The sequence below is a fragment of the Rhinopithecus bieti genome, unplaced genomic scaffold (genome assembly GCF_001698545.2).
Source record: "Rhinopithecus bieti isolate Rb0 unplaced genomic scaffold, ASM169854v2 scaffold_1853, whole genome shotgun sequence".
NCBI classification, from domain to species: Eukaryota; Metazoa; Chordata; class Mammalia; order Primates; family Cercopithecidae; genus Rhinopithecus; species Rhinopithecus bieti.
The window spans coordinates 4,214,009-4,228,055 of record NW_016804151.1 but is presented as its reverse complement, the minus strand read 5'-3'; the positions used below and the strand labels follow the sequence as shown (position 1 = coordinate 4,228,055).

Here is a 14,047-nt window from a genome sequence, read left to right as displayed (position 1 = left end):
AAGGAGGAAGGAGGAAGGAGGAAGGAGGGAAGGAAAGAAGGAAGGAAGGAAAGGAAGAAGGGAGGAAAGAAAGTAAGAAAGGAAGGAAGGAAAGAAGGAAGGAAGGAAGGAGAGAAAGGAGGAAAGAGAGAAAGGGAGAAAGGGAGAAGGAAAAAGAAAGAAAGAAAGAAAGAAAGAAGAAAGAAAAAGAAAGGAAGAAAGGAAGAAAGGAAGAAAGAAAGAGAGAAAGAGAGAAAGAGAGAAAGAGAAGGAAGGAAGGAAAAGAGAAGGAAGGAAGAGGTGAGGGAGGGAGGCGGGAAAGAGAAGGTATATAGGAAGAGCCGAGCTTTTCTTCTATGTACTTCCTCACCCAAACACTAGAGGGAAAGCAAGTGTGTAAGCAAGTGTGCACTGTAGACCAGGAAAACGAAAGCTCAGTAAAAATACTAGTCAACATCATAACTGGTCAGAAGGCTCTTTTTTTTTTAAACAAAGAAGATATGAATGGAAATTTCTCTTTTGAAAAAGCATTATCACAGAAGGTTATTTTAATTTAGAACTTCCCAAAAAGACGCCTCCAGGCTATTTTCTACCCAGTAGCATTTCAGTGAGAACTGAATTGCAGTATTTTAATAGAAATCAGACAGCTGTTGTTTTGAATTAGTATGTTTTGACAAATTTTGAGTTTCTGTAATATTAACTTGGTTTGATTTTCTAAAGCATAACATCTGGCATGGATTTTATTCTAGTCATCTCACAGAAAAACTGAATTTCCTGATTTCATAATCAAGGCAAAACTGTGGCTATTTTAATATCTTAAGCAATCTCCTGCCACCTCTTTGTCCACCACCCCCTGGTTATGGACTAGAGATGTCTGTCTTAGTTACTTTCACATTTCTATGGAGCAGGAAAATAAGAATTTTTTTTTATTGCTGTCTTCAAAAATGGAGAAGGTGAAACCAAGAGAAGATAAAGAAGAAAGAGGAGAAGAAAGGAATAAGGGAGAAAGGAACAGAGAAAGGAAGGGGAGAAGGAGGTAGGAAGTGGGAAAAAGGAAAGGAGGGAGAACTGGCTACTGTTTGCATCTGGAGAGCAACACTGCGTACTAGGGAGTCCAGGACAGAGAGAAGAATTGTTTGTTTGTTTGTTCTTGAGATGGAGTCTCGCTCTTGTTGCCCAGGCTGGAGTGCAAGGGTGCAATCTTGGCTCACTGAAACCTCCTCCTCCTGGGTTCAAGCAATTCTCCTGTCTCAGCCTCCCAAGTAGCTGGGATTACAGGCACCTGCCACCACACCTGGCTAATTTTGTATTTTAGTAGAGACGGGGTTTCTCCATGTTGGTCAGGCTGGTCTCAAACTCCTGGCCTCAGACGATCCACCCGCCTCAATCTCCCAAAGTGCCGGGATGATAGGCGTGAGCCTCCGTGCCCAGACATTTTTTTTTTAACACATCTCTGTTTAGTTTGAAAATATTTACTACAAGCATATATTACTTTTTAGATTAAAAATGCAAGTTAATTTTAACTAATAAAGATCATAGAGAAATTCAAGACATCTCTAGGTCCCGTGGCAACATTTGGTGCATTCAACCATGGATGGAATGGACAGACCTTGCCCGCACTGCCTGAAGAGGCCCACAGACCTCAGGGTGGGTACAGTGCTGTCTTCCAAGTGCTTCTGGGTTCTGACCTCCCTGATGCTCCGCCAAGACCAGAGGCCCCATCACACACACAAAATACATGCAGTTCAGGTGCCTTTCCTCATCAACTGAGGATGGAATGGAGAAAGATGCACCCCCTTTGACTCCATTGTGGAAGATGGAAACAGAAGAGGCTCCTGCCTCTATCTTCTCCCAACTGCAGCTAAGGCCCAACCACTTTCTCCATAGCAAGTGTGGAGAGTCTGAGCGCTGGGCCAGGTGGAGGGGTGAGGGAGGCCGCCTTTGACACCAGTACTCCCTCTACACTCTCTTAGCTGCGCTGTTGGGTCAACTTAATTATCTCAAAGACATAAAAAAGGAACCACTTTGAAGAATGCCCTCGGGTAAAGCAACCACCCTCCTGCTCCCTTCCCCAGCCCATGGAGGAAGGTTCTCTCCTGGTAAGTGTAAGGGGTTCCCCTGGCCTGGTCCCTCTCAGTACCTGTCTGGGCCTTGGTGTCAGCCTTCTTGCTCTCCTGGTCCCCCTTCTGGGCCCACACGTGCACCAAGTACTCCATGCCTGGTCTCAGGCCCGTCAGGACGGTGCTGCTGTGCTCCTTCCCCACGGGAACCTCCCTGGTCTCTCCGTCCGCAGAGGTATAGCGCACCACATATTTGTCAATGGTGGCCTGCACCGGGTCCCAGGAGACAGTGGCCATATTCTCTGTCACCCGGTCAGTCACCAGGTTTTTGGGGCTGTCAATTTCTTTTTAAAAAGATTTAGAAAAGACTGAACTTTAGAACAAAGGAGGGCATCCCATCTTACCACCCCATCACCAGGAGCTCTCCATCATGTTATCATTAATAATGGTAGAATTCCACTTAAAACACGAGTCAAAGGCCCCTGGTCTCCATTTCCAAGGAAACAAACCACTGGACAGAAAACTGGAAGGAATCAGATCTTCTCCCAGTTTTTATATATAAAAAACTTCTGTCCTTGTAATTCTCATGAAAATAACAATAAAACTTGCTAAGCAACAAGACGAGCCACCAAAACTGCTGTGGATATAACCTCTTTTCTGATCTCCCTGGTATCTAGTTACTTTGAGAGCCGAGGTCATATCCTCCAACCTTTCTGACTTATACAAGGGGAGGAGAGTGCAGGCCCAGGGAAATGGAGGGTACAGGCTAAGTTCCTGTTGACATCTTATGTTAAAGCCAAGACTCTTCACTCTGAATTTTGGGCCCTCCCATCCTCTCAAGGACTTTGCTGTGGATCTGCCCTTTCTCTCCTGTGTCATCAGTCTCTTCTTCTCTGTCATCAGTCCCAGACAAGCAAGGTCTAGAATCCCCCATCCTCCCCCATATCATTCCATTTCTCTGCAACCCTAAACTGACAGATTGTCTCAAGAGAAATGTCTACATACCTTAACTTCACTGCTTACTCTCCAATCAATCGTGTTTGCATCTTTCTATGCCACACAACTAAATCTGCTAGTCTAAGTCACCAACAACATCCGTATTGCCACCTCTAATGGATACTTGCCATTCTCAACTTTACACTGCTTCTGGGTGGCATTTGGCAGAGCTGATCCACACCCTCCTTCTTGAAACACTCTCAACCCTTGGCTTCCATGACTATACACTCCCTTGATTTTCCTAACTCACTGGCTCTTCTTCAGTCATTTGTCAGCAACCTTCAAACATTGGAGCACCCAAAGCTCCCTTTCTTTGTTGTTTGCTTTGTTTTGTTTTGTTGATACAGAGTCTCGCTCTTTCACCCAAGCTGGAGAGCAGTGGTGCCATGATAGCTCACTGCAGCCTTGTCCTCCCAGGCTCAAACAATCCCCCCACCTCAGCCTCCTGAGTAGCTGGGAATACAGGTGCATGCCACCACACTCAGCCAATTTTTGTATTTTTTTTTGTAAAGACAGGATTTCACCAGGCTGGTCTTAAACTCCTGAGCTCAAGCAATTCACCTACTTCAGCCTCCCAAAATTCTGGGATTACAGGTGAGAGCCACTGCACCTGTCCCAAAGCTCCCTCTTTTCCTCTCTCTGCTTTTCCGCCTAGGTGATCTCACTCATGCCCGTGGCTTTAAATACCAACTAGATGCTAATTGCTCCACAATATCTATTAATTCTGAGCCCCTCACTAGTTTATACAACTGCATCTCCACCACAGTGCCTGGCCTGTATTAGACACTCAATACATATTTATGTAATCAATAAATGAATCACTCAATTAACAAGGAATCTCACAAATATCTTGAACCTAAATATTTAAAAGTCTTGATGTTCCTCCCCAAACTTTTTATTTCTCAGTCTCCCCTCTCAAGAAATGGTAGTTCAATCTCCCATGTTGCTCAAATAAATAACACAGGTCATACCTGAGTCCTCATTTTCTTCCTACCTCAAATCTATCAACAGGTATTATCATCCATACCTCAAAAATATATTCCAGACATCCCCTCTTCTCTATCTCTTTTGCCATCACACTTATCTAGACAATCAGCATTTTTCACCCAGACTTTTCTAGCAGCTTCTCTACGAATCTCCCCACTTCTATCCTTGTCATTTTATCCATTTACTCTCCTCACTGTGGCCTGGAAAGTGTTTTTTAAATGAACACTGCATCATATCACTCTTCTAGTATTAATAAATATAGCCCACTTTGTCCTCTAAGCACCACACGGTCCTGGCTGACCTGCCCCTGCTCCTCCCTCCTCATCTCAGGCTACTTGCTCTCCCACCCACTATGCTCCAGCAAAACCAGCCTCTTCTCATTTTCCAACCATCCCCGGTACTGTTCCAGCTGAGGGACATCACATATACCGTTCCCTCTGCCAGAAATGGCTAGTTTTCGCCAACATCCATTCTCCCCCTTCTTCTATAAGCATACTCACTGTCCAACAGATCTCTCTGCAATGATGAAAGTATTCTATAATCGGCACAGTCCAATACTGTAGCCATTAGTCACATGTGGCTACTGACCATTTGAAATGTGGCTAATCCAAATAAGAAAATTTTTTATTTTAATTATTTTTAATTAATTAAAATTTAGGCTGGGCATGGTGACCCATGCCTGTAATCCCAGCACTTTGGGAAGCCAAGGCAGGAGGATCACTTGAGCCCAGGAGTTCATCATAGTGAGACCCCATCTCTAAAAATAATTAAAAATTAGCTAGGCTTAGTGGCATGTGCCCATGGTCCCAGTTACTTGGGAAGCTGAGGTGGGAGGATGGCTTGAGCCCAGGAGGTCAAGCCTGCAGTGAACAGTGATAATACTACTGTACTCCAGCCTAGCTAACAGAATGAGACCCTGTCTCTGAAAATAAAATAAAAATAAAAATAATTTTAATAGCCACATGTAGCTAGCAGCTGCTGTGTTGGACAGGATAGCATAACTGAAGTAAAGCTGGGCACAGGGCCATCCAGCTAAAGACCTCATTTCCTAGCCTTTTGTGCAGTGAGGTCTGTCTGGGACCTGGCAATGGAACATGAGAAGGGCTGATGTGTACAATGTCCCAGTGATGCCCTGACCTTCAGCATGCCTCTTCCCACTGGCTACACTGCAGACAGGGTGGTGACTAGGTAAAGGAGGGCAACTTGCTAGGGATGACTAAGCAACAATCACAGAAGAAGCCTGGGTCTCCTGGATGAGGAGCGACCGTATCAGCCCTGGCCATTCTTCAGAGAGGAATACACTCCTTTCCTGCTGAAGCAACTGTTGTTTGAGTGTTTCTGTCAACGTATAGCAATAGCATAGCAATCCTATTACTACTCACCCTTCCCATCTACAAGACATCCTTACCCTGTAATTCTCTATACCTATACCACGTTCATCTCCTTCACAGAACTTAGCACAATTTATGGGTTTAAATGTGTTTTCTTATTTATTGTCTATCTTCACACTAGACTTCAAGAGAGTAGAGATATTTGTTTTGTTCACCACTGGTCCCCAGGCCTGGCACTTAGACGATGCTCATTAAAAGTCAGTTGCCTCCTGCAAGGAAACAGGGCTCCAGCCGCCCAGGTGAATACTTGCTCCTTTCTATCACACAGCGTCTATTCAGTCAAACCTACACAAAACAGCTTGCCACAAAACAGGTTTTTAATCAGTGGTTTTAAGAATTTTATATTGGTTTTACATTATTTTCTATAATTGTCTATAGCTGAGAGACACAATGACTGAAAACACAGGCTTTGGAAAGAGTTCTAAGACATTCGTGGGAAAAGACATTCGTGGGACTGCTCCCACTGGGTCCATTATTATAGTTTTTCAGACACGCTTGAACCAGAGCAACTCCATCTTGAACAGGAACTGGGTCAAATAAGGGTGAAACCTACTGGGCTGCATTCCCAGACAGTTAAGGCATTCTAAGTCACAGGATGAGACAGGAGGTCGGCACAAGATACAGGTCATAAAGACCTTGCTGATAAAACAGGCTGCAGTAAAGAAGGCAGCCAAGACCCACCAAAACCAAGATGGCAATGAGAGTGACCTCTGGTCATCCTGATTACTACACTCCCACCAGCGCTATGACACTTTACAAATGCCATGACAATGTCAGAAAGTCACCTGTATGGTCTAACAAGGGGAGGTATGAATAATCCACCTCTTGTTTAGCATATCATCAAGAAATAACCATAAAAATGGACAACTAGAAGCCCTCGGGGCTGCGCTGCCTATGGCTAGTAGCGATTCTTTGATTCCTTTACTTTCCTAATAAACTTGTTTTCACTTTACTCTATGGACTCGCCCTGAACTCTTTCTTGCATGAGATCCAAGAACCCTTTCTACGGGTCTGGATTGGGACCCCTTTCCTGTATCCTGTAACACTTTGTTCTTTCTTTAGGTGAATGAAAGTTTTTGTTTTATTTTTTGTTTTTTTTTTTTTTTACAGCAAACTCTCCTAAAACACTCTGCAGCCCTGCGGTTACAGATACCAAAAGCAGCTGCATCACCACTCAGCTGCAATAGATCAACCTGCATTAACTACCCCGGTTTGCTCTTCTCTTCACTCCTATTACCTGTCTGGGCCTTGGTGTCAGCCTTCTTGCTCTCCTGGTTCCCCTTCTGGGCCCACACGTGCACCGTGTACTCCACGCCCGGCCTCAGGCCCGTCAGGACGGTGCTGCTCTGCTCCTTCCCCACTGGAACCTCCCTGGTCTCTCCATTGGCAGATGTGTAGCGCACCATATACCTGTCAATGGTGGCCTGCACCAGGTCCCAGGAGACAGTGGCTGTATTCTCTGTCACCCGGTCAGTGACCAGGTTTTTGGGGCTGTCAATGTCTGGAAAAAAAAAATGCTGATCAATATGCACTATGAACAGGTCCCGGAGTGCAGAAACTCAAGACCATTTTGCGTGGGGTGAAACCCTTTCATGTTTTATGGGGTTTCCGCCTCATATGCTCTTGTTTCGTTTTTAGCTGTTTCATGGACATCATCTTATCCCCCGAGATACACCTGGCTCCTCAAGTAGAAAGCAAAATAGATCAGATTACCTCTACCAAAGTCTTTAGCAACGAACAAATCTTTTTTTTTTTTTTTTTTTTTTTTTTTGAGAAAACCAGAGTCTCACTCTGTCCGCCCAGGCTGGAGTGCAGTGGGCCGGTCCCCAGCTCCACTGAAGCTCCGCCTCCCCGGGTTTACGCCCATTCTGCCATTCTCCTGCCTCAGCCTCCCGAGTGCTGGGAACCTAAACAGGCACCTGCCACCTCACCGCGGCTAGTTTTTTATTTTTTTTTTTTTTTTTTAGTTAGAGAACGGGATGTCACTCGTGTTACCAGGATGGTCTCGATCTCCTGACCCGTCAATGAATCGCCCCCGTCTCGGCCCTCCTCCCAAAGTGCTGGGATTACAGGCTTGAGCCACTGCGCCTGGCCAGCAAAACAAATCTTTTATTCATCTAGAAAGGGTATATCAAGCCCCAACTCTGTGCACGAAATGTTCTAGACAGTGTGCAGAATTCAGAGTCGGGAAATACATGGTCTCTGCTCACAACAAACTAACAATTTTGTGTCTGGCATCATGTCAGTAAAGACCTCCTATTTCATACTAGAAGATTCTAAAAGCCACCCCTAAATGTAAGCCCCTGGAGGAAAAGGGCAGCATCCTATTCTCCTGTGTTCCCAGTGCCTAGTAGTGGGCAGGACACATGGAAAGTGCTTACTATATATTATTAAATAAATCAGCAAAAAGTAAAACCCTGGCTGAATATTCTCTAGTATATCATAGATTCACTCATCATGCTGGTTTGCTGATTAAATCACTGTACAAAATATGGTTAGATATCACTTCCACTAAAATAAGAATATAACGCAAGAGCTGTCCTTATCCTCAAAACTCTGGCCAACGTATACTCGGCTGTTCCACAGAGGGGAACATGCTCTTTTCTTGTTTAAGCAACAGTTATTTGGTTGTTTTGGTCATGTGTATCCTATTGCTATTTACCCATCCTATCTGAGAAACATCACTACTTCATTATTCTCTATATCTCCACCGTGTCATCTCCTTCATAGAACTTATCATAATTTCTAGTTATAAATTTGTTTTATAGTTATAATATGATTCATTTGTCATAAACCAAATGATATACGTCTCCTTGCTATGGCAGATGTGACGTCTACATTCTTAAAGTCAAATTTTCAGCATACTATTATTATTGACAAAATTTGATTTTCATTTTCTGTTTCCACTCACAGACTCACTAAGAGACCCTTGATACTGTCTACAGCAAAAGATCCATGCAATCAGAAGAGGAACTGATGGACATGACCATGTAATCATAGCTTGGAGACTGCCATGTGGCCCTGACTTGCAAGGAAACTAGTTAAAGGAAAATGAGGGATGGTGTGTTCAATCTGTCATGAAAGAATGGATGCCATCCCACTCTTCCATTAATCATTGATTCCTGCCAATGTCGGAGAAGGAAAACAAAACTTGTCATCCATTGACTTAGCATGAAAGCTCTTATATTCCCAAAGAACAATGCTCCTTACCTGTCTGGGCCTTGGTGTCAGCCTTCTTGCTCTCCTGGGCCCCCTTCTGGGCCCACACGTGCACCGTGTACTCCACACCAGGCCTCAGGCCTGTCAGGACAGTGCTGTTCTGCTCCTTCCCCACCGGAACCTCCCTGGTCTCTCCATCCTTGGCAGAGGTGTAGCGCACCACATACCTGTCAATAGTGGCCTGCACTGGGTCCCAGGAGACAGTGGCCATATTCTCTGTCACCCAGTCAGTCACCAGGTTTTGGGGGCTGTCAATGTCTGAAAAAAAAATTGCTGATCAATAAACACTATTAACAGGTAGCAAAGAGTGAGATCTGGGCATTTCACTTGTGGTGAGGCAGTTTCCTGTTCTTATGGTTTCTCCATATCACATGCTGGTTTTTAGTCGTTTCATGGATGTAGACCTTATCCCCACAGCTGGATTCTTGGATTTTCAATAAAGCAGCACAGGAGAGTGGTATGAGTACTAAATCCAAAGTCAGAAGAACTGGGTTCTAGTTCCAGCCCAGAGAGGCAGAGTAGAGGTGCAGGGTGGAGCCAGGTTACTAGCAGTCTAATCCCAGCTCTGCCATCTGCCAGCTGTGGCCCTGGACAGTTCAGTTGCTGCTGGCTGGGCCTCAGCTTCTTCATCTGTAAAATCTGAGGTTTGGGTTTGATAAACTTTTAAGATTCCTTCAAGCATGAATATTCCATGCATGTAACTAATTTCATAACTTACTAACTTGTTTTTGTGACTTTGGGCAAATTGCTTTACTTTACTTCTGTATTTGTTAAAAGCGGTTGTTAATGATTATTGCACTTACCACTCTGAGTAGCTCTGTAAACCAAGAGAAAAAAATGTTATGTAGCAAAGGGGCTTTGAAAATGTTAAAGTATTATAGTGTTTACCACTCTGAAGCCACAGAATATTTACTCTATAATTTAAAACATAATTAAGGGCAAACTTACCTCTCTGCCTCAATTTTCTCCACAAAAGAAAAAAAGGCAGGGAAAAATAATATTAGTACATATTCTACAGAATTACTGTGAGTATTATATGAGTTAATAACATGTTTCCTAGTGTGACGTCAGCAAGATGGCCAATTAGAAATCCCTGACACTCATCTTCTGCACAAAAACAACTACAAGAAAGAATAAACAACAATATTTTTAAAAAACTAAAGGAGAGTGCAGGATTGTGTCAAAGGAGAAACAGAAACTCTGGTAAGCACAGAAACTCAGGATAGCCACATAGAGAACAGAAGGAAACCCTGGGATCCCAGCACTCCATTGCCCAGCTAAGGGCAGCTGGAAACCAGGAAGAACTTCTCCCTACAGCAAAAGGTAAGCAAGAAGATCCCAGTAGCCCCTATCAGCACCTTGTACATCTACCATCATCATCATTGGGACCTCCTACAGCTCTCACAGGCACTAAGCCCAGCTGAGGGAGCTGCCTACAGGCACACAACTATGCTCCTTAGAGATGGAGCCAACACTGTGCCCCATCCTCTGTGGCCTGCATGGCTACTGTGCTACACCGTCTTGGCATCTTGGAACCGGGACTACTGTTGGAATGTGTCTTGCTCTGGGGGTGAGTAGCCATTCACCCCTTCATCCCTGAGGGTAAACTGCTGCTGAGACATCACCACTCAGTGACCTGACATCTCCAAGCAGAGCTGTGAGCAACTGTTACACCTTTCCCCATGGGGCCAAGCAGCAGTGGAACCACTCCACATCCCCATCGCCTACCCACTCATTCCAGAGCTGAAGCTGTACACTCTTTCCTGGAGAATCAGTACTTTGGTAAAACAGCTCCACCCACTTCTCTCACACTAGGCAGCGTCCTACCCATAGGGGCCTGAGCTGAAACTGCACTAGTTTCAGTTCCTAAGTGAACAATGCTTTTGGCAGAGCCCTATATCCCAGGAAAATGGGGTTGAGGCTATCCAGAATAGTCACATCCCTCAGGACTGAGCTGGAGTGGCACACTGCCTGCTGGGGAATCAGTGCCTCAGTCAAGCTGAGCAGCTGCATGTCCTAGGGCTGTGCTGACATAGTACCCTAGGTCCCAGGGAAATACAGCAGTGGCTGGCTGAGACACCCCACCCTACTGGCCAGACAGCTTTAGTATTCTGCTTCTTTAGAGCTGGACTAGGCCCCTTGAGTCTGAGCTCCTGAGACACTCTTCTCCCAGGGAGTAGAGTCATTGCTGTGCTGCTCCCTGCCCTGGTACAGCCCAAAAAACAGTGTGCTTGATTATTTTGGGGAGCTTGCTGCTGCTGCATCTGGCCTCACAGAGACTGGGATACTGTCAAGTCCCACCATTGCAGAGTCTAGAATCACCACTACAGAATTCCTCACCCCTAGGGATCCAAGTTGCCACTGAGCTCTATTGGTGCAGGTTCCAAAATTACAGCCATATCCTGCACACTGGTTTCACACTTCCAGAGCCCTTCTTTCTCTTCCAAGTTAAACCAGGGCTGCACCCTGCCCACCAGGGGTAGAATTACAGTTACAACCTGACCCCCTGAAGCCAAGCTGCTAGGCACCATGGGCAACCTATATCCAGCCCTGACACAGAGACCACTCTGCATCCCAAGACTGAAGTGCTACTATAGGTTCACAAGACCCTGAGCCTAAGTAAGAACTTGCCCCACAGTTGCTTTGAGCACCAGTACTTGAAACCCAGTGCCATGGCAGCTGATTCTATGCCATGTCAGGCCTGACACCGAGAGAGCCCTTCAGCTAAGTCTTCCTATTATGGGGAAAATAAGAATAGAATAGCCCTTGCCACAACAGCCCTTGCCACCAAGGACATTAACAACCTATGCTGCCACCACCACTACCACAAACTTCTGTAGTCTAGGCCACTGATATGTTCATAGTTATTGTTGATGTCAAACACAGCCAAAGAAGCTGCACAAAGACTATACCACTGAACTTACACGAACCACCCTTCCCAACTGGCGCATTAAAATTCAACCAAGGTAAAAGTATTTCTCTAAGAAAGTCACTCTAGAAAGTTTGGAAGAGGCAATTGTTCCACCAGACACACAGACCTCAATGCAGGGACACACGGAACATGAAGAAAGCAAGAAAATATGACACCTCCAAAGGAACATAATAACTCTCTAGAAACAGACCCCAATTAAAAAGAAATCAATACATTGTCAGAAAATGAATTCAAAATAATTATATTAAGGAAACTTAATGAAATTCAAAAAATACAGATAGACAATTTGATGAAATCAGAAAAATAATACATGATATGAATGAGAAATTCAATGAAGAAATAGATATCACAAAAAAGAAACACAGCTAACAAATTCAATGAATGAAATTTAAAAATATAATGAAGAGTTGCAACAGCAGATTTGATCTAGCAGAAAAAAGGAATCTCTGAACTTGAAGATAAATTGTTTGACATTACCCAGTGAGAGAAAAAAAGAAATAAAAATGAAAAAGAGTAAAGAAAGCCTACAAAACCTATGGGATACTATTAAGTGAATAAATATTCATATTATAGGAGCTCCAGAAAGAAAAAAGATGTAAAAAGGTATAGAAAACCTACTTAATGAAATAATAGCTGAAAACATCCCAAGTCTGGGGAGAGATATGAATATTCAGATCCAGGAAGCTCAAGTCCCTAAACAGATCCAACCCAAAAAAGGTCCTTCCTGAAGTATATTATAGTCAAGTTGTTAATAGTCAAAGACAAAGAGAAAATTCTCAAAACAGTAAAAGAAAAGTGTTAGGTCACATATAAGGGAATTCCCACTAGACTAACTATAAATTTCTAGCAGAAATCTTATAGACCAGGAGAGAAAGGGATGATATAGTCCATGTACCTGAAAGGGGGGAAAAAAACTGTCAACTGAGAATACCATACCCAACAAGTCTATTCTTCAGAAATGAGGGAGAAACAAAGTCTTTCCCAGAAAAGCAAAAACTGAGGGAACCCCTCACCACTAAACTGGCTGTACAAGAAATGCTCAAGGGAGTCCTACATCTGGAAGCAAAAAGATGATAATCACAATCATGAGAACACAGAAAAGTATAAACTCACTGGCAGAGCAGATACACAAAGGAGAGAGAAAAGGATCAAGTCTCAACACTACAAAAACCTACCAAACCACAATAATAAACAATAATAGAAGAAGAAATTAACAAAAGATATACAAAATAATCTAGAAAACAATTTACAAATGACAAGAGTCACTCCCGTCCTATCAATAACAACCTTGAATGTAATGGATTAAATTCCCCACTTAAAAGATAGACTGGCTGAGGCCGGGCACAGGGTTCATGCCTGTAATCCCAGCACTTTGGGAGGCCGAGGCAGGCGGATCACTTGAAGGTCAAGAGTTTGAGACCAGCCTAGCCAACATGGTGAAATCCCATCTCCACTAAAAATACACACACAGAAAAAAATTAGCCAGACGTGGTGGCACACACCTATAGTTCCAGCTACTTGAGGGGTTGAGGTGGAAGAATCACTTGAACCTGAGAGGCAGAGGTTGCAGTGAGCCGAGATTACACCACTGCATTCCAGCCTGGGCAACAGAGTGAGGTTTTGCCTAAAAAAAAAAAAAAAAAAAAAAAGACTGGCTGAATGGGTCTTTAAAAAATGACCCACTTGTGTGAATCTTCCTTCACCCGTGGAAACACATACAGATGCAAAGTGAAGGGATGGAAAAAGATATTCCATGTAAACAGAAACCAAAAGCAAACAGGAGTAGCTATGCTTATATGAGATTAAACAGATTTTTTAAGTCAAAAGTATACAAAGAGGCAAAAGGGGGTTATTATGTAAAGAAAAAGAGATCAATTCAGCAAGAGGATACAAGTGAGATTTATCCCAGGGATGCAAGAATAGTTCAACATACACAAATCAATAAATGTGACACATCACATAAACAGAATAAAGAATAAAAATAATACGATCATCTCAACAGATGTAAAAAGCATTTGATAAAATTCAACAAGGTTTCATGACAAAAACCCTTAACAAGTTGGATATAAAAGAAGCATACCTCAACACGCTAAAGTCCATATAAGACAAACCCACAGCTAACAATACACTGATTGGGGAAAAACTGAAAGCTTTTCTCTAAGAACCAGAACAAGACAAGGATGACCACTCTTACCACTCTTATTCAACATAGTACTGGCAGTCCTAGCCAGAGCAATTAGGCAACAGAAAGGAATAAAGAATATCCAAATTGAAAAACAGGAAGCCAAATTGTCCCTGTTTGCAGATAATATGATCTTATATACAGAAAACCCTAAAAAGCTCTACCAAAACACTCTTAGAACTGATAAATTCAATAAAGTTTCACGATACAAAATTAACATGTAAAAATCAATAGTGTTTCTATACACCAGCAAAGAACTAGCAAAAAAAAAAAAAAAAAAAAAAAAAAAAAAAAAAAAAAA

The 14,047-nt window shown here is 43.3% G+C and overlaps 1 protein-coding gene across 1 annotated transcript in view; it reads right to left on the bottom strand.

Moving 5' to 3' along the window:
• TNN (tenascin N) overlaps nt 1–14,047 on the bottom strand; it is a 117,001-nt gene that overhangs the window by 22,185 nt on the left and 80,769 nt on the right. The window contains exons 12-14 of the mRNA XM_017866961.1: nt 8,624–8,890; nt 6,651–6,914; nt 2,120–2,383 (exon numbers count right to left, since the gene is read on the bottom strand). Of these exons, the coding sequence (XP_017722450.1) occupies nt 2,120–2,383; nt 6,651–6,914; nt 8,624–8,890 (795 nt within the window). The remainder of the gene's footprint in view (nt 1–2,119; nt 2,384–6,650; nt 6,915–8,623; nt 8,891–14,047) is intronic.